Raw genomic sequence first — 22,799 nt, 5'->3', positions numbered from 1 at the left:
TATCTTCTCATAAGGAAGATGGATAGTTTTCTCCCACTTCCAAAAATTTATGGCTCCCATTCATTTTCAGCTTCTTTTTATGGTTTTGATAGGTATGTGCCAAAAATGTAAGATCTCCCTTGTCTTCCAAGTACACTCAAACACACTATTAACTAGTGACAAAATTCCCGTAAGTGAACAGCTAGGCACTTCAGTCTATACCCCTTAAGGGTTTACTTAAAATCGACTTAAGTAGGCACTTAGGAGACATAAGTAGACTCAGGTTAAACTGAACCTAATCGTGTGGTTAATGACTTACAAGCGTTCCTCAGTCATAAAGACTAGAACATATATTTAATGGTAGATGAAATCTTAGCACTGCCCTCCCAGTGGCTTGACGTTCTCAAATTAATTTGTCCAACCGATTTAAGGAATCAGGTTCTGTATTCTTTATATCTACCTTGTACTTTTTGCTCAGATTAGGAGAAAGAAACCCAAGGAACACCGCAGTTCGTTAACATAACTATAAAAACGTTAACATTCACAGTTATTTTGGTCTTAATATTTTTCACATGTATACATTCAATCATGTTGTGTTATTATTAGGTTTTCCTAACCACAAGTGCTGGGCAAATTGTACAACAATCAACTGACATTCAAGTAATCCTACCCTGAGAAAATCTGTTATTCTGAAGCTCCCACTCTAACGTACAAAATAAATAGCAAGAGGCTGTACTGCGGAGGCAGGGTTTGACAGATTGGAACTAAGGACGCAGTTGCTCTTGCAACTGTAGAAGTTTATCAATTTCACCGCAGATTTACTCAGGGTAAGTAGAGTATATGTAAAAAAAAAAAAAACAACGCTTACCCCAGATAAGTGCTAGACGTCTCACTTAAAACCATGAACAAAGAACCCATGGGGACTCCAAGGAAATCTGTTTGCATCTCCTCACAGCAACAGAGAGTTTTCCAAATTAAAACCACAAATACAATTTGATGCCCACAAGGCTGTGTGAAGCATAGCATCTGAATTCACATCAGTACTGAGGAACAGTTAAGTAAAAGGTTTTCACTACCAAGGATGATTTGTGAAGAAGGTTAACAGAATTGGGTGAAAAGATGATGGGGAAGCATGCCAAAAGGGATGACATTTTAACATGCCCCTCTTGTCAGATAAGAGCTTGTTCTCTTGTAATGGATACAGTGTCCTAGGACAATCTGCCCACCCTTTGCAATGTCTGGGGTTAGTCACTGCTGCTACTAGAGATTTCTAGTCGCCTCTGCACAGAGCTGGCATTTCTGGTCTGGCTGCCTTCACCTTTTTTCCATGCACCAGGATCTCCAAGACTTCCAGGAGTTTTGAAAAATGTCTCATGACGCGCAGGACGAATGCTCTTGGGAGTGACAGGAGTTGACGAAGGCTATTTGTGAAACAAAACAAGAAGTAATTCAGTAATTATCAAAGCCTACATGCAAGCATGCAAAGAGAAGAGAGCTTGTAGACATGCAGCCCTGTACCCAGCTACTATAGGAAACCACGTCACACAATCCTTTCAGAAGCTCCACATGAAAGGCTATGGTCTTTGCCCCTGCTTTTTGTTCTGGGGTTGTCTGCCAGTACATCACTTCTGTGAAGCTGAAAGCCTCTATCTCATTTCCAACTTAAATGTATTCACAGCTAGTTCATACTCATTCATTCTTATGCCAATCTTGGCCTCTAGCTTATATGGCTCTTTTTCCTCCTTATTGTTTTACTCACTTTTGTTATTTGCTTGCATCAAAACAGATCTAAAATTAATTTTCTAAACCCAGGCCGCTTCTGTTTTAAGTGCCACTGTTCTGTTACCTTTAACGTTGGTATCTGTAATCAGATTGACTCCATTACAAACTTTTTGTAAACTCTAAACAAAATAAACATAAAATGACTGTCATAAAGCTTCCAAAACTTTGATTTGTCTCTGCATTAGAAAATAGGAAAACACATCACAGATCAAATTTAAGCTAAAGCAGTGCCAAAATGTCACTGCCAGTAGTTGTGAAGACCCAGGTAACAGCATGACATGACTGCTTTATGTCATCACTGTACCTCGGTTAGTTGAGTCCTTCATTTTTGAATTTCTCATTTATTTACTTAAAAAGCCTATTACCACGGTAGATTTTTAAAACTGTCATTATAAAAATGATACAACAAAATCCACAAAAATTGGTGTTTTCCCCCAGTTCTGATCTGATGCTGGCATTAAGTTTCCATTCCTTGGTGAGCAGTGATTAGAACTGGGGTGAGGATCCCCAGCACACTACCACCTGGTTCTAGCCAGCTGACTCCTGAAATATGACAAACAATCCTCCTACAATGTGTTTCTTATAGCTCCTGCATGATACACTTACAATAACAGTGTCAAACTGGAAAAAATACTCACTCAAATCTCTGGGATTTGAACAACCAGCAACTCATTATTTGCCCCTATTTGTGCCAGACTTTTTATCTTACAAAGTTCTTGTAAATTTTTTAAAACTCACTGCCCTCCAACCAGTACAGGTAGATGTGTACATCACGTGAAAGACACCACATCCCAGCTTGCCAACCTGCTGCTCTGACACACAGGCACCAGCCTGCAGCACGAGTTGCCTTCAGTGCTGGTGAGCTGGAGCTGCTGCTTCACTGTTATTCAACCACCTTTTGGTCTTACCTGCTGCAGTTTCAGGAGGGTCACTGGATGCCCCATGCACACAGGGGAGTCCAGTTTAACAGTACTGCAGGACCTGGCCAGCACAGGACTCAGGTGCACAGCGGGGTGAGCTGCTTGCTGGGGATCCACAGAGGGGGGAGCATTTGGAGTAACCATTGCCGTGGTGCCGATGAGAACGGGTGCTGTTGATGCCAGGCCAGACATGCTGATATTCATGGGGGCAGCAGCTGAGAAGGAGCCATCAGGAACCGGAGAAAGAGGGCTGGGGATCGCAGGAGAACAGACGAGAGGGAAGGAAGCCAAGGCTGCTGATGGCACCATGACACAGGGGATGCTCAGAGAAGGTAACTGGCCTGCAGCCAACCCAATGGCACCGGGAGCTTGGTTTGGCGAGAAGAGGAAATTAAAATTGCTTAGTCCTAAACCAAAGAGAAACAGCAAGGCATTAGTACAGTTAACAAATATAGAATTAAGCTATTATAACTTCATCTAGAACAGGAAAGAAGGGTGAAAAAAGAAAGAAAGAGGCTGCTCAGGAAGAAAAAACTGGCTGTTCGGTCAACCCCCCTTTTCCTACCTACCTCCATGTCCCCCCCTGCTGCCTGTTCACCATCTCTGCATCTATTTGCTTTCTTCATATTAAGTACCAACTACACCCTTGCTGTTTTCTGCTTCTAACTCAAGTTACAAGTAACACCTTGGCTAAAGAAACTCTTCACTAACAGGAATCACATTCTATGCTGTACAAAAGTATATACACTGGGTTTTAACAAAAAAAAAAATGCAAATGGAAAAATTCCACAAAGATATACCCCAAAGATGCTCATTTTCCTTAGAAAAGCTGAAATATTGTTTTGAATTATTTGACCTTCCAAAACTCCCAAGATCAAGATTTTCTAACTGAGGTCTCTATTCTATAAACTTCTCCACATAACTGAAGTCCCGCAGACCCCATTCTGTGACAAAGGAATCAAATAACAATGCAGTAATCATGAAAATCTGCCACACACATATGCTGTTCCCACAGGATAGTCTTCCATGCCACACAAGCACAGTCACAAAAAAAGATGGACATGAAATTCTGTGTTTTTAGTATTTTCAGCTGCTTCCTGCCCATCCCCAATGTGTCCATGAACACTCTCAGTGCCTCAGTCTGTGTGGGATTATCCCTCTGATGCACATGACAAGAAAGTATGAAATTCACAGATGACCCCTTAGAGGAATGCTTTTGCACTATTCTGGCTGCCTTTCTGCCAAATCTAGTCTTCCAGCTGCCCCCAGTTTTGAATGCCAGATAGGCTTTTTTTTCCCCCCCCATATAATTCAAGCGTAGAAAATCCACATTATTTATCTCTAGTAATGTCTGGGTACCTCAAAAAAAAAAAAAAAAAAAAAAAAGCCTGCACTTTCAGAGAAGCAACAGTTCATACGGAGTCAAGAGAATTCAGAGCTATTAAACTGCCATGGAAAACCGCTGACGCTTTTTGTGCCAACTATAGACTTACTGACCTATCTGTAGGTCTCCCTGTTTGAACAGCTAAGTGAACAGATAGAGAGGGCTGAGTACCTCTAGATCTCATGCCTGTCCTTACCAGCAGTAGGCTGAACATAAAGATACTGCGGCAGAAAAGGTTGATTGGCATTTTCTTTAGAGGGGTGCTCTTTTCCTGGAGAAGGTTCGTCGGGGTCTTTATTCTTAGGCCATTTTTCTTGCTCCTGAGAATGTAAAGGGCTCATAGACTTTTTGTCTTCAGTCTCTGGAGCAGCAGGACTTGAGAGGTCAAGATGAAAAGCTTCTAGATGTACAGCAGATGCACAGCTGCTCCCTGGGGTAGAATCTGCCTTGTGCAACTCAGAAGGCTTCTAAGGAAAAATAGAGGTAATGAGGCATCCAAACTGAAATACAAAATGATGTCTCTCATACACCTTCCTCAGCTAAAGAATAAAATGTGTTCTTGTGTACAAGAGCAGGGCAAAGCTGATTACCCAGTTACTGCATTAAAGATTTTGTCTGAGGGTTTCAAGAGCAATTTTAGTGATGCCTGACTCCTGTGCCCAGGGCTGCAGTTCACTTTCAGTACGTGGAGACAGTAGTTAAGAAGTACCTGAGGCTTGGGGATTCATTTCTTTCTATTGATAAGGAAAACTATCTGTTTCAGATGGCATATACTCAAGCACTGATACAACCTTGAGCCTGATACCTGTTTTCAGTAGCTAAAAGAACGGAGACAGACACAGTTCACCTTCACCATGATCTCCTCTCTCACCATTCTGCTGTGGGCAGCACTGGGTGAGAGAGGGATTCAGGATGGAGAGAGAGTAAGGGGAAAGGATTAGTCACGTTTTCTGTAGCTCAGTGGAGCAAGCAATGCTGCTGCTGTCTGGGAAAGCTGAAGCAAACAGGGGAAGATGAACAGTAATAGACATATTGATTTTGTCCCTTCTGCCAGCCTGAAGACAAGGATCAAGGCATTGATTCCCAAGAACAGCTGATCATCCTTTCAGCATGCAAAGCAATCACAATCCATTTTCCCCTCTGAGTGTGAAAATTTCTCCCAATTAATGCCTGTACTTGCTGACACAGCACCCATATAATTGTATTAGCACGTGGGAAGTAGCACTTTTATCTGTAACAAGAGCGGTGCAGTGAATTTTCACTTATAAACATGTTGTCTTGGGCAAAGTCCTTCCTCACTAACTGGAAGTGTAAGTGATAATATAATTAACTTCTTTACCTTAGGTACTACAAGTGAGAGAGGGCCATCACCCTGTTCCATGGTCTGCTTTTTAGCAGCTGGCTCTTCATCATCTGCAAGCGCAGAGGGCGACATGCACTCATGGGAGCTGCGTTTCTGGCAGCCAGCTGGAGGGCCAGCACCCTGAGCTTCCATGGGTGAGGCCTTCTCCTCTGCACTCCTGTTTCCTACGTCTCCTGCTGCAGGCAAGTTCTCCCTCAAGAGGTTTTCCTGAAGACCACCGCACAACATAAAAAGGGATGATGAGGGAAAACACAGGAAGGGCTGGCTGGGGAGCAGAGTCGGTTTTCCATTTTCTGTTTTGGAGGCTGCTGCAGCGGAGGGTTGTAGAGTTTGGTTGCTGACTCCATTTGGCAGCAAGACACCTGGCACATCTGCCTGAACCACAGGGAAAACTGCCTGAGGCAAAGGGTTAACACAAAAATCAGAGTCCCCAGGAACCGTAAGAAGGGAGAGAGGTGATGCTATACTTGGGTTCCTTGCTGAATTTAGTACCGTTTCTGTGGCACAAACTTTGGTCCTAAAACAAAGCAAAAAGAAAAAACATTTAGTACAAAAGTAAACCCATGTATTATCCTGAAAAGCAACTAGGTACATTCTTAAGAGTAAATGTGGAAAATTCACCAGAAAGCTCCACTTATTTTACCGTTTACAAGGAGCATCTTTTAGTGTCTTTTTTAATTATTATTATATCAGGTTATACAGAAGCAGACTCCTCAATTTCTTGGCAGAACAATAATGCTTTCAGTTGCACTTGACAGGAAAAGAAAAGGTCAAAAGGGAGATATGCCTGGCACCCACAGATGAATTCAAATTAGCACAGGTATAGAGAAAACTAATATGACAAAGAAGTCTTCCACGGAATTGTGATTTGCTCAGCCTACCTAAATAATAGGTCAAATGAGGCAGGAATGCCCTACATAAACACACCTGAGACAAAGAACAACTGCTGAAGCTAAAGGACAGCGGTACAAATACATCTAGGTATAAACTGGCCACAAATAAGTTCATGAAGAAAGCTTTTAATTATCAGAGCAATGAAGTTGTTTTATGGTTTGACGGAACAGCAAAGAAACAAACAAACAAGTTTGAGGTACATCAGTTTATAAATTTGCTTCATTCTACATTAAGACTTTTCGCATGTTAGAATGACTCTTGAAAAACAAACAAACAAAAAACACACCAAAAACAAACAAACCATAGTGAGATGTATTAGAATTAAAACTGAAAATTGCTAGGGTCTCATTATTACTATCTTGGTGCCATTAATGGAATCTAACTAAACATGACAAGCACCAAGCTGTATCTAGACAGAAGTTTGTAAAACTGACTTACCTAGTATCTTCCTCTATTTTCTGCCTACAGACAGTTGCTAGATTTATCATTTTTGAGCAATACTCATCTGAATTCACAATGCAGGCTGAAAGAACAAAGGAGCACTCAGTTAGTAACAAGTAGCTTTACCAAGCATATTTTGATACCGGCCATATAAAATAACTGATCTAATTTTAATTCCCTGGTACATTTTTATAATATCCACTAATCACCTAGAGTCAGAACCTGCAAAGTACTCACAATTCTCAGTCCCACTGGAGGAGTGCTTGACATCATCATTTCCTTTAACAGGGAACTGTGAAAGGCCCTGTAATTGCTTTACCATTTTTACGAGCTTTCCATTAGATAGTTATAGAAGATTCCACTATATTACGAAGCATAACATAAAGCAAGCTTTTGTGTCTAAAGAATCCTTCTTTATCTATACCAAATTTCAACAGAAGAAACCACACAAAAGTTGCAGTTAGTGAAGAACGGAAATGTTTACCAGAAAATAAACTGCTGATTCAAGGCAGTGTCACCCAGATTCATCTCATCTAACTTTATGCACTTGCCTGGAAGATCCAGAACACAAGTCTCATCACCTGGGCAGCGGAACTATTGGCACCTCCCTAGGGTAATTCATATGTATTTTATTAGGCTGTTTCACCCAGATGAGAACCTTAAACTGGTGGGCCCACATTTGGGTAGATCCAGCAGGATATAAGAAAACATGCTTCCTTAGTAGTTACCTTGCCTCTCCTGGCGTGGGCTGCTGGGCTCAGAACTGACCTTCCTTTTGGTCCCTTCACAAGGCTGCGTGCCGTTAAACGATGCATGACGTGTAAACCTTTGCTTTCCAGTAGCACAGATCTGGTACGGGGCACAGGCGCCTCTCTGCTCCCCTGGCAGAGGATCAGATGTTCCATTATGCCCTCTTGGCTCATCTGAAAGAATACAGTTTTGTACAACAGTCCCTCAAGAAACACAGATCACTATCTAGGCTTTTGCCACATTACCAAACTTTGCCATAAGAGGTAACCATTGCTCTACAGTTCTTACAATTATTCATAATTAGGTAAGGCAATGTAAGAATACCAGCAAGACGTTCAATATCCCTCAACAGCCTTCGAGCACTAAGTCCAACATGGGCAAATTTTGAGCTGGCAAGCAGTTAAAAACCACAGGGTGGACAACGAATGCCAGATCACTCTTTACACACAGAAAACAACCTTTTATAATTTGGAAGGGAATGTCAAATGAAAAAGAAAAGGGCTATAAGCTTCGCAATTTACCAATCTTTCCAGGGAATTCCACGGGCCCAATCCACTTGAAAGCCGGCTTGCGCCCCCGTTCCTCTGTGACGTGAACTTTCTTTATCAAGCACAAGCTGGTAAGAACATTGGCGATATCATACAGCCTTCGTACCTTTGCTAACAGGAAAGGCCAGAAATATTACAGTCACACTTACAATGCACACAGTACACATGTATGTAGTAATTTCATTCCAGAATATCACCACAGCTCTCACAGAAGAGGCGGTAAAATCAAATTGGGATGGACTTGAGCTACCTCCTATAAAGGTGCCATGCCAGCTCCCACTTCCACCTGCTTGTCACTGCTTCTTATCTTAGCTGCTCATCCAGTTTAGCTAGTCAAGTTTAAGCCAGCGTACCTCCTTTTGACGGAAATGGTAAGGGAGGGATTACAGGGGGGCATTACATCACCAGAAAAGGCAGCAGCCTCCATAAAGGGAAAAGACATGCACAGGGGCAAGAGGCTCATGGATGCGCACAGCTGATCACAAGAGGACTTGTATTTACAGTCTTAGAAGTGAAAAACTCTTAGGAAAAAGCTGTGACTGCGATAAATAACATGTTTGAACTTCATAAGGTACCCAAATCCATTATTTAGTCGAAGTCCTTACATCCCTCAGGCATCTGGGGTAGAATTCTAAAACTTAAGTGCTAGTACTTTATTTTTACAAGTTCAAAATTATTTATTAATGCTGAGTTTTTCCAAGTTATCCAAGGGATCTAAGTACCAGATCCCATTGAGAACAAATTCTGCTATCCAGCTATGAAAGATTTCCAGAGTGAGGAGTAACACATCTGCAGAGGAAACATCAATTCCATTAAAGAATGCATTTCATTTCAGTAAGTTCTGAAACATCATTCAGAAAGAAAAAGGAAGCAAGGATAAAGTATAAAAAAAATCAAGTCAGAGACCTGATTTGTCTTCATTCTAATTATCTCCAAGCTAAAACTTGGAGATGATTGTCAAATTGACTCTCCCTCCCTTCCCCCAGTATCTATTTACAGTATCTAGCATTTCTGATTAAGAGACCAAGCCCACATTTCAGCAAAGATCCCAGACCTGCTCTTGCTGCTGTCTACTGGTGTCAGTTCAATGCCCCCATTTTCTTTTCTCACTGACTGATTTCTATTTTAAAAGCCAGCTTACTTTTGAATTTGCTGTGGTCCACTGTATCCTGGGTTTCTTCAATCAGTATCTTTGCTGCAATGTCCAGAGTGACTATCTTGGTCTTGGAGACAAGGAACAGCATGACAAACTTTTGGCTCATTATCCGCAACGACTTGTCCTTTCTGCTGTTCGCAGATGCTGCGTTACAAACAACAGCCAAGCCTCTTAGCATATATCATCCAACACAGACAGAAAACTAGTAAGTAGGTTTCTCACACATAAAAGGACTACAGCATTTTCTTGTTGGGAAGCAGAAAGCTTTTGAAAGGCAGCAAATAACCGAGTAATGTAGACCGAAGTCTCCCCTCAAAAGACAGTAAAAATTAGAGGTTACAGAGAAACAGCCTTGACAAAGTCTGACTCCAAAGCTAATTCTGTTATGTTACACAGTGTCACTACAGTTTTGTAGCTTCAGTGGACTTAAATGCTATAAATTATATGGGCAGCACGTAAATAGTAGGGAACATGTCACCTTCAGTCACGACAAAGCATTCAGTGCCAGGTATGGGCAGGGAAGAACTGGAGCATCTGGCAGAAGTTCCTGCCAGTCCAGAGGGGAGAAGGAAAATCTGTCCTGACACCACTGCTAGGCATATGACAGCCAGTTCTGTGACCTCTACAGTGATTTCAGCACTGTTTTGCAAACTGCCTATTTTTTTACTATCTAATTTAAAAGCAAAGCAAGGGAGAATGTCACCCAGTGAACTGGAGGAAGAGACCCGTGCTCATATAGCACATCACACACATTATTATCTTACCGGAGGTGCAATCTGGTTCTGAAAAGTCAAGTAACGGTCTGTCTTGAGAATCGGAAACAGTTTCCTTTTTCCGCTCTCCAAGCTTATACTCGAAGTCCTGCTCCTTGTGCTGGAAGGTCATTAGCTCTCCATACTGCAGCTCTCCTGCCTCCTGAAGCGTTTTCAGAGTTTGACTGAGGTTGTGCCGGCCGTGCCAGCAGTACTGGTTCTTGGCCACGCGGCTGACCAGGTGCAAGGACTCCAGGACGTTCACTATGTCATAAATTCGTCTCCGCTCAACTCCTGTTGTAAGTGAGAAAAATAAGAGACATCGATGCTTGCCCAGTTTAACGTGCTCTTTAGCAGCAGCTGAACGCAGGCTGTTCAATATACACTCATAACGTGTCTTTCAGTGTTTTCCTGGACACATTACATTAAATCCATCCCAATCTGCACGATTAAAGCTGACTTATGTATGACTAACCCCATGGTATGATGTGCTCTACCACTTAGCTGCTAGCCTCGCCGTGACTTCGGCTTACAACATCTATGCTGTGTTCAGAACCAGCAGCAGTTTGCTCAGCCTCACTCACATCTATTCACACTGCCCTCAGATTTTCAGAGCACTCTGGCCCTTCTTTCCAGAGCTCAGGCATGTACCTGTCTCCAAGCATGTGCATAAAAGTGAGGGCAGGAAAGGCGCTGAGCCTGGCACTAACACAGGGCAGATAAAAAAATCTTACTCCTGCAGCAGAAACAAGCCCTCAGTGCCACCTAGGTCTGGGAAAGATGACAAAGTATGGCCAGCTAGGGTTCAGCCTGACCAGTATGAGCAAGGTTGAGGGTTGAACAGGAACAGGCTAACTGCTCACTGTCCCGGGTACTTCTTTCCAGCTCTGTTTGAAGCACGGCTATGTTTCCTAACACACTAACCAGTGTTACATATGACAAAATATGCCAGTATCAGCATCTACACCTGAAATCCCATCACTATTAACATCAGTTGAGCAGAACAAGTGCTGGCCAAATGGGAAAGTTTTGAAAGACTTCCCTGCAGAACGCAAGGCCTTGATGCATCTGTTTAACCAGCTGGGGAATATGGATAACACTTACCAGCTTCAAATGCACATTAGGATAAACAATGCATGAGTGTTTCCAAGTGCACAGAGATTTCAGAGTGAAAAGATACTCCATAAAAACACTGCTACACATGTTCTGGTGTCCATCAGACACCAGCAGCACAGTCCTCTTCGTGGCCTTACCACAGCCAGCTTTCCTATGCAGTTGCAGCAGCACTATCAGCAGTGAATGATTCTGTGGTCGCTGAAGCAAGTGGATGCACACAAGCAAGGAAGTGAAAATCAAATCGAGAAGAAGAAAAAAAGAAATCGCTTTCTTGGAGGTAAGATCCTCAGTACTAAGCTTTAAAGCAAGACTTCTATTCTTTAGGAAAGCAAGGTAATGCCACTCCCAACACAGGACAATGCACTACTCATGATTAGCTACACAAGGATGGGATAATAGTATACATGCAAACATACAAAGGAATAACAGCCCCACTTAACAGAAAAATATTACTATTTAACGGAATTGTTCAACTATTTACTTGATCTGAATCCTCTTCTATTTTCACTTCCCATTAGCAAAGCACGGGAATGGACTTTCTCACCAGAGTTTCAGAGAACATTACACTTCTGTTCTCCTTCTTCCCCAAAAGGACACATTTCATCTTTGTTCATTCTTTTCTGTTACATAATGTTCTAAATATAAATGTTTATTTAGTTTAAGTCCAATTCCATAAAGCCTTTCCTCTCCATGGACCTGGATCCTTTTGTTAGTGCTGTGATCTGAGTCCTCTCTCTCAGGTTTTATTACTTCTCTCAGATAGTTTAAAAAAAATAAAAAGACCAAAGTTGACAACAGAGCCAACAAATAGGCTCATACATTCTCACCACCTGAACACATTTTCTCATTCGACGTTTTAAGAACTCCTTGTAGCCTCCCTTCACAAGATAGCATTTAAAACTAAGATAACCTTAATGAACCATGAGATCATGGAAGATATAATGTCAGGCGTATTACTAATTCATGAAGTAAACCCAGCTCATTTCCTATACCTGCTAGATGGCAATTGTTTCCCTAAATGTTCCATTTTGACGTAATTTGTTGCTTTAGTCCTCCCTTAGGAGAGCTTGTAACTCATAACTCTTTTAGTCTTCAGCAAATTGAAAAAATTAAGAAAGCAACAGCGTTGGTAGACAGCTGAAGGATTTATCTGTTTAGTAGAAAGCACTGTCAGAAAGCAGATTTCAAAATGGTAGCATTATCAAGACAGATATTAGGCATTATTAGTCATTTCTTGCTCTTGATTAGCATAATTGGAAGATCCTCCAGACCCAAGGAAAGGCAAACTTTGAAATACACTCGGTAATAGGACTGATGTTTTGAAGGCCATTTTATGGGGTTATCCCAGGTGATCAGTTTTTGCAGTTATACATACCAAGAATTGAAGCCACTTCATCCAGAGAAATAGTAGTTTTTTCTGTTGACAATGGGTAACTTGGATAGCGAGCTAGAAACTTTTGGCACAAGAGTCCTAAGCTTTTCTGTTTTCTGCTGGGCCTCTGCTTTTCAAATTCATCAACCGTGCTGTCATCTACCATATCATACTGTTAAAAAAAAAAAAAAAAAAAAAGTTAACCCTTCAGTACAGAGCTTTAGAGGCAAGGCATAGCCAAGTAAGGTGTATTCCAGATGACATCAATATTTAAGCTCAGACTTTCTAATAAGGAAAACAACATGGTCTTCTTCCAGACACTTGGGTGACACACTCTTTTGCTTGCAAGCTCTTTTTAATCCAGTGTCAACACATGAGACCTCTATTGAAAAACTCTTACCTGCAAGCTTACGGAATAATGGTTATGCATAAGGAAACAAACCAGTAAGACTAAACACCCACACTGGCAGATGGATAGATCCTACTTGGAAGGAGAATTTCTTTTTGAGACAGGAGGAGGAATTTTCCCTCAAAAACCTCTTGATCTGATAAATCAGAAAATGTAAAAACCCTCAGAGTTCCTGCAGAACCACTTTCAAGGGAGTTTACTGCCCTTCACAGTGGCCCTCTAACTTTAAGGAACTGGGCTGGTTGGGATAGGGAGGGGACAGTGGCTACAAAAGGCACCACCCAGCCTCTGAACATCAAACTTTGTCAAGCTGTTTAACTTAGGGCTGATCTGAAGACGGTCTTTCAGCCCCTGCAGGAGAAAAAAACAACAAAAAAAAATGATATGATGGCAAAAATGTGTGAAGAGGTATGTCTATGACATAAGTTGAAGAAAACAAGGTGATAGATGATGTTTTTGCACTGGCAATTTTTGGACTTTAATTCTATGTCAAAAAAGGGAAAAAATCTGTCTGGCAAAGAGAAGTTGAGAGTAGTGACAGCTGTTCTAGCCCATATTTCCATGCTTAAGAGGTCTTAGTTGTCCTTTGCTGATTAAGTGACTTTACTGCTCTGATTGAATTCTTTGAGTTTTCTATGGTATAGAATTAGCAGTATTCCTTATGTGCTTTAATGTTTATACACTTTTACAGCAACACTTCCACATCTCTTCTAAGTTACTGTTTATGTTCAGAAACTTATTAATTGTAGGTTTTATTATCTAGAAAACATGAGAACTCTTTATAGTAGCCACCCTGAAAATGCTGCCTGACCTCCGTGGGCATTTCTGTTATAACTGGCTTGGCTCAGTAATATGATTAACTTTTAACATCAACTATTTCTACTTATTTGAAGCTGTGTTAGGAATTATCTTCAGAGAACTGTTTGCTGCTCTGTGACTTACTAAATTGGAGAGATCTCCAGACTATATTCACCACAGATGCTGTAAAATCTGTATTTATAGCATGACCTGTACCTACCAAATGATGTTTCTCAGAAGAAGCACCCCAGAACTATCTTCCTCTCACTGAAATACCTAGTGAAGGATATTTTGTAAGAAGTTATCCAGGAGATGGAAGTCATTGAGGGAAAAAAAAATGATGGAAGAAAACTAATGACCCTTATCATCACCCAACATCATCTCCATGGATGCACTTCCTCAAGCAAGGCCAGAGATCAGCCCCACCACTACTTGAGTCCTGGCATGTACAAATCTTCCTAAGAGTTGTCCATAACTGTTAGTTTGGGGCTGGAGTAAAAATATGGGAAGTGACTTTAACAGACCAGTCTGCTGGGACTTGTCCACTACTGTGAATAACGCATAAGACTGCAAAAGCATTTTGAAAAATATGCCTGCACCGGAGTCTGACTGCTTTTGGAAATGGTAGTAGAGTAGACAAGCACGGTGTCTGTTTAAAAGTGGTGTGGCAATTTTCTTTCTAATTTTTTTGGAAAACAGCTTCAGGAGCTGTGCTGTTTCCCCACCTGAAACTCTGCTTCCTTCACTGTCCTCTCAGATCAATTCATCGTCAGGCTCTTGAGTGGTCTCAAGTCAATTATCACCAAGACAGCCAATTTTCATCTTTGAAGTTCATACTGGTCAGCTAGTTCATACTGGATGCTAGTATAAGCATCTGCCTTTGGGAATGATTTAAAATACTGCAATTTCCTACACGGAGCAAAGGACCACTTGCAAGAAAAACAAGGCAGAATCAAAGGGAGGTCAGAGCTGCAACTGAACATAAGGTAACTGTTCTGAGTCTCACCTGTAATGAATCAGATATGTCGTTCTGTTCACTGTTTTCTATAGGTCTGAAGAGCTCTTTCTTCTTTTCCCTGTCCCTCATGTCGGGGCTAGCAGCACTAACAAGCATCTTCAGGTTAGCAGTGGGGGTCCAGGGGTCAGGCTGAGGTCTGTCAATGAGCTTAACAGGTGTAATTGGATTTCTTTCCGGGGTGCAGCCTTTCTGCTTTGATAAATCAACTGGTTCATTCTTAATGGGAGTCTTTGGGGCCATCCTGGATCGATCAAATATGTTTTCCTATTAAAAACAAAATGTTGTTTAGGCACAACAGGAAAGAAAACAGTCCAACAATCAATTTCATTTGCTCTTACAGAGGTAATCATAGTGACTCATGCCTTGGCACTCAGAGCTATATTTAGCACAGTTCTTCTGCCTTTATCAGAAGCAGTGAAATAGTCTATATGCTAGTGTACTTGGAGACGGTGTGTATGAGATACTGCTGTGAATTACAGAAGCTGAGGTCAATCAGTCAAACTTTTAAATTCTGACTGTTATTACAAGACAGCACTGCCCGAGAACATAAATCACCAAACTGGACTGAATCTGAAAGAACGCTTTGGTCACATCACGCTTGGCAAGAAGACACCGTGTTCTGCTTGAGAAGTCCCCAGTGAAAAGCCATGCTGGGAACAGAGCTTGGACCGTCACAAGACATCAAGCTAAAATGAAGTTAACTTCCTGCGTAAATGAAGCAAGCTTTGTGTCTGCACTATCTGCTGCTCAAAACAACGAAGAAAGATCTCCATAACAGTATTCTTTGACTACAGCTAGGACTGGAAGGAAAATCTTAATTCATAAGCTGATTTTTATCATTCCTTGAATGAAGTTCAACTCCCTCCAGTCTCTAGCTGCAGTCCAACTTTTTTCACCTTTGGGTCTAACAGGAGGGCTAGTCATTTCACCCCCCCCTTCTTGCTGCAAGAACTCCCACTTTGATCAACAACTAATCTAAAGGAACTAATTCAGGAAAGCATCGGTGGTATCCTGTAGCTGAGATCAGTTTTTGAGCAACAGGAGATCCTACTTCACTCTAGCCTGTTAGTGCAAACAGTTCATGAAGTCTAAAGGGTCGAAGAAGACAGAAGGACATGCTGGTTTTCTTCGCAGGATGCAGGAAGTATGCTGGAGCTGGCACAGAGCAGGACTTCCAGAAGTGTCCACGCAGAAAGCAGCACATCTCCTTTTTGCCCTGGGAGCACATCCAGCTCTCACAGTCCCGTTATTGCTTACTTCTACTTACCACCCTACGAACAGGACACTTGTTCTGAGTTGAGCTTTAAAAGTCTAACATGCTAACTTTGAGGGTGGGTACTGTTACTGCTCTATTTTGTACTGCAGTAGATCCAATTCTGAAATGGAATATTGCCTGAAATAGATACATTAAGTTACTGTAAGTAAGCTTGCTGTAAGAACTTTCCCGTGTTTTGCTGTTTATTTGGAACAATTCAGCTATCACCAGCAGATACACACATTCCAACAGGTGATTCCACCTATCATTTGATCAGGTGCAGCCTAGCTGGAAAGCAGAGAAGTTTTAGCAGGAACTGCGGCTGCCTTTCACTAGCAGCAGCCTGGTAGTGCTCAAACTGGGCACGAACTTGGTTTCCGAAAGCATCTTGTTCTGAGCCCTGGTACAATTTCTGCACACGCTCACCTATGAATAACCCAGAGGGATGTAACAAGTACCTGCTTTTACAATGACCAGCAGCCAGCTGTATGGTACGACGCTGCGACAAATAGGGGTCAATTTGGAGGCCGTGGTACCCCTTGGGATAGAGGTTCCCATAGCGTTGGCATGCGATCTATCCTTGCAACTGCACACTGGGCAGAGGAGAAACCACACTTACCCTGCAGTGGAGACGGGCCACCTTGCCCCCAGCTTCTGATCCCTGGGCTGGTTTTTGGGGGGTGCAGGGGGCTCAGCCCCGCGTTCCCCCACCCCAAACTCCCCCCTGCGTGCGGGGAGCACACGAAGAAGCGGCGGGGAGCGCGGGAGCTGCTGCCGCCCGCCACCAGCCTCCCGCACCGCGTCTCCGTGGCTGCCAGCACGGCGAGCGGCACCTTCCCCGCTCCCCTCCTGGCTCCCCCGGGGGGCACCTTCCCCCCCACTCCCCAGCAAGGCTCCCCGCTCACCTTCTGCGCCTCCTCGGGCTCCGCGCGGCCCCTCCGGCCCGGCCGGCCGGCCGGCAGCTCCCGCAGGCTGAGGACGCCGGGCTCCATGGGCGCGGAGCGGAGCCGTGCCCGCAGCCCTGCCCGCGGTGCCGCCCGCCCGCCGCTCCCGCCAGGCGCCCCGGCCCCGCGCTGGCGCCCTCCAGCCCGGCTCGTACGATCCGGCCAATCAGGCGCGGCCCGCCGGGGAGCCCCGGCCGCGCCAACGGCCAATCAGCGCGCGGGCGGGCGGCGCGCGCCAGCGCGGGACGAGGCTCCCGCCCGCGCCGCGTCTCTGCTGCGCGCGGGAGCCGGCGGCTCCAACCACCCCCCCCTCCCCCCTGCACCCCCCCTCCCCGCTCCCGCGCGGAGCCTCCCGACCGGCACCGCCTGTCCCGACACGTCCCGACACGGCACGGCCCGGGCGGCGGGAGCGAGGGCGGGATGCTGCCTGGGAGCCCGGCTCGCAGCTCACCCCCCTGCCCCGTCCTTGCCCTGCTGGCCGCGGGAAGGGCTGCGGGTGGTTTGGGAGATGGTCGCCGGTTGGGGTTTTGGGGGGCACAAAATTTTTTTTTTTTTTTACATGGGAATATAAAGCTTAGGTCGGAGTTGTGAGGTTTAATGTACACACACACAGCCTGTTGTTAATTTCTGCCCAGCTGCAAGTTTCAGGACACCGCAGCTCATCAAATGAATGAAACACAAACTCCCAGAGAACCTCTTCTAAATTAAAAAATTTTAAAAAGATCCCTCATCTAGAGAAAAATGAATTCCCCCGATGCAAAATGCACCCCCTTGGCACGTATTTGTGGCTGCAGCACTTGGTACGCACAAGTGAGCCGCTGCTGCCCTCATGCCCAAGAATGCATCAGAGGTGCGGGGCCCCAAAAGCCAGAGCCGCCCCGATGTGGCAGGCTGGTGTTGCTGGGACAGGCAGGGGAAGGCCATGGCACCAGCCAGAGCCCACCGGTGTGCCCAGCCCTGGCAGCACAAAGCTGGTGTCCATCCCTCTGCTTGAATGTGAATGGCTTCGGGAAGCCCAAAGCCCAGCGACCGTGCAGGGTTGGCTGGTCTGGCTGCGTTCACAGCCGCAGTTATTTAAGTTTGCAGTTATTTAAGACCTTAGGAAGGCACTTGCTGAAATGCTGTACTGTGTTTCTGTAGCGGGTCAGCATCAGCAATGGGCTGTGCGGGCAGTGCAGCGCGCCTCAAGGTGTGCCCGGCCTGCAGCACTGCGGGACGGGGAGCCGGGGCTTCCCGTCGGCACTCATCACCAGGTTTCTGCCCGAGATTCAGGATGTCTCTGAATATAGGCTGCTAAGGCTCTCTGCAAGTCTTTACAGTGATTTGGGCATGGAAATTGGTGGGCCGGGTGCCCACCCTGCTGCTCTCTCCCTGGCAGAGTAGGGAGGAGGGTGGAGGCAAGGACACAGGGAGACCCCTCGCCAGCGACCGTCATGGACAAAATACACAACACCTAGGGAAGATTAATGTTATTTATTGCCAGTTACTAACAGAGCAGGGCCAGGAGAACTAAAAGCGAACTAAAGCCACATTCCCCCGCCCCACCTTCTTCCCAGGTTCAACTTCAATCTAATTACTTCTTCAGTGAAATAAACACCCAAATGTCCCCTGTCAGTAAAATGCAAACCGTAGCTGGTTAACATATGAGTTAGAACAAAGCTATGACACTACATTTCCTTTTCTGCCTCTAGCAGCTGTAAGAAGCTCACTGATTATCAGATAAGATTAATTATTGCAGCTGTACACACATACATCATGCTCCAAGATTATTTGAAATCTATCTCTATATCTGATATGCACAGAACGTGTAATAGACCTGGCAGGACTGAGTTAAAAATGAGACTCCTAAATTTAAGTACAAGTACCTGTCTGTAATGCTCTGCTTACATAACTTTGTGACAGGACCAAGAAAACCTGCCTGTTAATTTACAATTTCGTATGAACGATACATGGACAAATATATGCGTTTTTTCTATGCACCATGAATATTATTAAGAAGCAGCACTCCTATTACACTCCTATTAATTTCATTCAGTTTCTTTCCAGACCTGAAAAATGCAGGATTTTATGCAAGGTGCAATTGGAGGTGCCAGTTCTTGGTGAGGGAACTCCAATGCCCTTGGTGGAAGAAATGGATAAAAACAAATCCTGTCAGAGTATCTAACAGAACTTTTCTATCACAGAATAGCAAATGGTTCTGAAGACATCAGCTGGGGAGCTGCCAGCCTGCAGTGACCTTGGGCCGCCTTGGATCCAGCTGTCCCTTGCGCCGGGCATGGGCAACCACCGTGGTGGCCTGACGTTCAAAAGCAGCCAGGAAAGGTCGCATTAGAAGCGACCCTATGAACATTGGTGTCTGTAGCCATCACTGAAGTACAGAAACATAGGTGGGAGTGGGACCTGAACACGTCAAGGCCCTTCTCGCACCATGCTATGGTGTTTTGTGCTTTTGAAGTTTGCGTTCCCAGCAACACAGAGCCCCAGCTCTGACAGGAGGGGCAGATTAGTTTGTGGATTATATCTAAGGTCCATCTTTTACATACTTCAATGATATCCCTTTAAATGGATCAGCCATTCTTGACATTTAGGGAAAGAAGTAAGGTCATCAATTTATAAAATTATTTTCCTGTCCAATGCTGATTGGTCAGACATTGGGTCAGGCTGCCCACAGAAGTGGTGGAGTCCCCACCTCTGGAAATATTTGAGAGAGGTGTGGATGTGGCACTAGGGAACATGGATTATTTAGTGATGGGACTGGGTAGGTCATGTTGGTGGTTGGACTTGACAATCTTGAAGGTCTTTTCCAACCCAGATGGTTCTGTGACCTTGAGCAACTCCCATTGCCTAATTGAGGTGCAGTCTTGTTGAGGGTTGCGATGGCCATTCACAGGAGGAAGCAACTATCTGCCTAGTGGATAGTGTATGGAGGCACTCCAGCGGGTCTGAGAAATCCCTTCTGGGAGCTGGACAGCTGGCGAGGCCAGGCCTTGGTTCTTTTATGTGTCTGATCCCAAGTAACCTGCCAAAGGTCACATAAGGAAGCAGGTAGCTCGCTGAGTTGCATCTCTTTAATCAGTCTTGCACCTGAAAATCACTTCCAGCTGCTGCTTTTAGAGAAAGATGAGTATTTCACAGAGGTAGCATTACACCTCCAGCAATTACTGGATACTGAAATTAAATTGCTATTAATGGTCAACTCTTTGTACAATTACAATTTCATTACTCTACTCTGAATGAAATATAGTTTGCTTCACATCCCATGGCATAAACCTTCTTTACTAGGGTTTCAGGTAGATAACTTCTCAGCAAAAAGAAGTGAACAAGGAATCAGTGTTTAATTGTTTAACTAAGAACTAGTGTATAATGCAAAACAGATTTAATAATTATTAAAACAATTACTGGAGCATTCCATGGTGGCACCAGAAAGACACGGTGATAGTTGGTTGAAGCCTTGTCTCCCTGGGCACGGTGTAGCATCTTTACTCTGCACAGCCTTTGATTTAACAGATCAGGGGCTATGGTTATGTTTCAGCTGGTTTCTAAATCACAGAGTGCAACCCTTTCCTCTGTCTTGCCACATTACCTTTAGTGAAAAGTGCCTCTGTACCTCTGCTTAGCTCTAGACTGACCCTAGAATGACTGAGGAGCTCCGAGTATAGGAGGCTATTTAGATGTGAGACCACACATCTCCCACACAGCTGCAGTCATCACTGAGTAAATTCTAGAGTTGTTTGTTTCTTCTTTGGAATATCAATAACATACCAATACACAACCATTTCTGCCTAAAATTCACAGAAGAAGATTTGTTGTACCATAAAGCTGTCAGTAGTTTAACTCGAAGAAGGATGCACTGTGTGCTGTAAATATTCAAAACTGCTCTCTAGTGATCATTTGCTACTATTTCATTGTACAAAATGGCTCGGCAGTGCTAGTTTCCTCCATGGACCTGCCACCTGAAAGTTTGGCTTTTTGAATTAGCAGTGAAAGAGAATGCCAAGTATCTTCTTACGGATGAACGGTTTTCCTCCTGATTTCAGTCCAAAACTAGGACGACGGTCCCCCCTCAATCACTTTAAAATTTCTCTTGAGACCAAACATGGAAAATATGGGTTTGAAAAACAGGCTCTTACCTGAAAATTATGATCATAAATGTTATAACAGAAGTCCCAGTATGACCCTATTGATATAATTCTGTAAGAACATTTGCAGTCGGTGGTGCAATCTATCCACAAAATATCCACTGATGGAGGAGCAAATCAAGAGATGGACAGGCAGGAAGGAAAAAGAAAGACCTGTACTTAGTTTTCTAGCACAGTACTCGTGGAAAAGGCTGCCATGCACACTCCTGGCTCATTTCATTACTCTGCCCTGTATGCTTTGATCTTATATGATTGTCCCTGGATTATACATCCAGAGGGACCATTAGATCATCTGGTCTGACCTCCTGGGTGTTGCAGGCTATTAAATTTCATTCATTACCCTTGTATTGATCCTAAGGACTGACTTCTGCTTGGCTAAAGCTTGTGTTCCAGAGAAGCCTGTGGTATTGATCTGAAGAAAACAAAAGACTGTGAATTCATCATTTCTACTATTACTTGTTTAAATATTATCTCATTCTCCCTATCATTTTTTCTTCCTTCTTGTTACTAATTGGATTTCATCTGATTTCAGTTTCAAGCCATCGGTCCCTGTTAGGATTTTCTACCCCAAAACTGCAGGACCTTTAAGTACTGCATTTTTCCTGTGAATACTGCAAACATAAGCAAGTCACCTCTTACTCATATTAACAGGCTCAGAATAAGAGCTTTAATTTCTTACTAAAAGCCATTTTCCAATGCTCTCAAATGACTTCTGTTTTTGTTTGTTTGTTTGTTTGTTTTGTGTTCAACTTCTCCAATTTTCCTACACATGTTTTAAAAATACAGATATCCAGGCTTTATATTATGTTACTGTACTGGTCTCGTCAAAATTTTATACAGGTGTAAAATCATTGCCCACTCCTGATCTGCACTCCTGTAGAAAACTGCAAGCAAGAAGGTTCTCCTTCAGCAGAAGACAATTTAAATTGTATATAGAGCTTTGTAATTTTCTTCTATTTGGGGGTTCTTAATTTTTCACAAAGTATATTGTCACACAAAATGTATATATCAGTCAAAGTATATATCTTGATTTCTTCAACTGACCATCCTTTGAAGGTCTTGGACTTGATAAATTCAGCGTTTCAGCTGGGATGAAAAAAAAGACCTCTGCCCCTTGCTTCTGATGCAGAGATTACACTAGCCCTGCTTATACCGGCACTGCAGCAGGAGCTCATTAATAATTGATTGTCGCCTATGGTCTCTCAATCTTTTGCAGTCAGCGCTCTGTAGCCCCCTAGCTATTCAAAGGGACCTGCATTCCTCTTATTAAATGAATAACTTGAGTATGTACAGAGGTTTTTCATTTGCAAAGGGCTCTTCTCATCAAACCATCCGTATTCCTGTATGACCGCTCTTCTCATCTGCAAATTTTATCAGTTTTTAATTTTTGTCTGCAAATTTTGCACCTGCTGGGAAGATAGCAGACTTGGCTGTTTGTTTTCAATGTGTCTTCAAAGCTTACTGCTTTGGTAAGCTACCACGCACCAGTGAAACTGTCACTGGACTCACTGCCCATCAACCTGATAGAGAAAGGAGAGCAGTTCCCACCGGTCCCTCATATTCCACATGTGCTATGTTTAAAGAAAACTGTCTGGTGCCAGCCCCTAAGGGCACAGATACCAAAACAGATAAAGAAACTCACTTCTGATTATGCAAAATCAGGGAAAATCTCATCTACCAGCAGGACTAAGGAAGCTCTTGGATATTTATAAAGAATTCATCAGATCCAAACTTGAAGTGAAAGAGCACCTTAGGCAGACTTCAGCCTCTGAGAGTAGA

At 43.6% G+C, this 22,799-nt stretch overlaps 1 protein-coding gene across 1 annotated transcript; it reads right to left on the bottom strand.

The window, feature by feature from the left end:
* Positions 1-1,223: 1,223 nt before the first annotated feature.
* E2F7 (E2F transcription factor 7) lies at positions 1,224-16,929 on the bottom strand (the record flags this gene model as incomplete). Its single annotated transcript, XM_084305817.1, has 12 exons — positions 1,224-1,400; positions 2,670-3,088; positions 4,262-4,532; positions 5,405-5,945; positions 6,761-6,845; positions 7,492-7,686; positions 8,035-8,172; positions 9,203-9,361; positions 9,982-10,263; positions 12,461-12,629; positions 14,671-14,946; positions 16,843-16,929. The coding sequence occupies 12 exons, from the start codon at positions 16,927-16,929 to the stop codon at positions 1,224-1,226; spliced, it is 2,799 nt and encodes a 932-aa protein (XP_084161943.1).
* Positions 16,930-22,799: the final 5,870 nt, after the last annotated feature.

The sequence above is a fragment of the Netta rufina genome (genome assembly GCF_964035555.1).
Source record: "Netta rufina genome assembly, chromosome: 1".
In the NCBI taxonomy this organism is placed as follows: Eukaryota; Metazoa; Chordata; class Aves; order Anseriformes; family Anatidae; genus Netta; species Netta rufina.
Note: the sequence above shows the minus strand (reverse complement) of the source record. Positions and strands in the feature narration are given on the sequence as shown.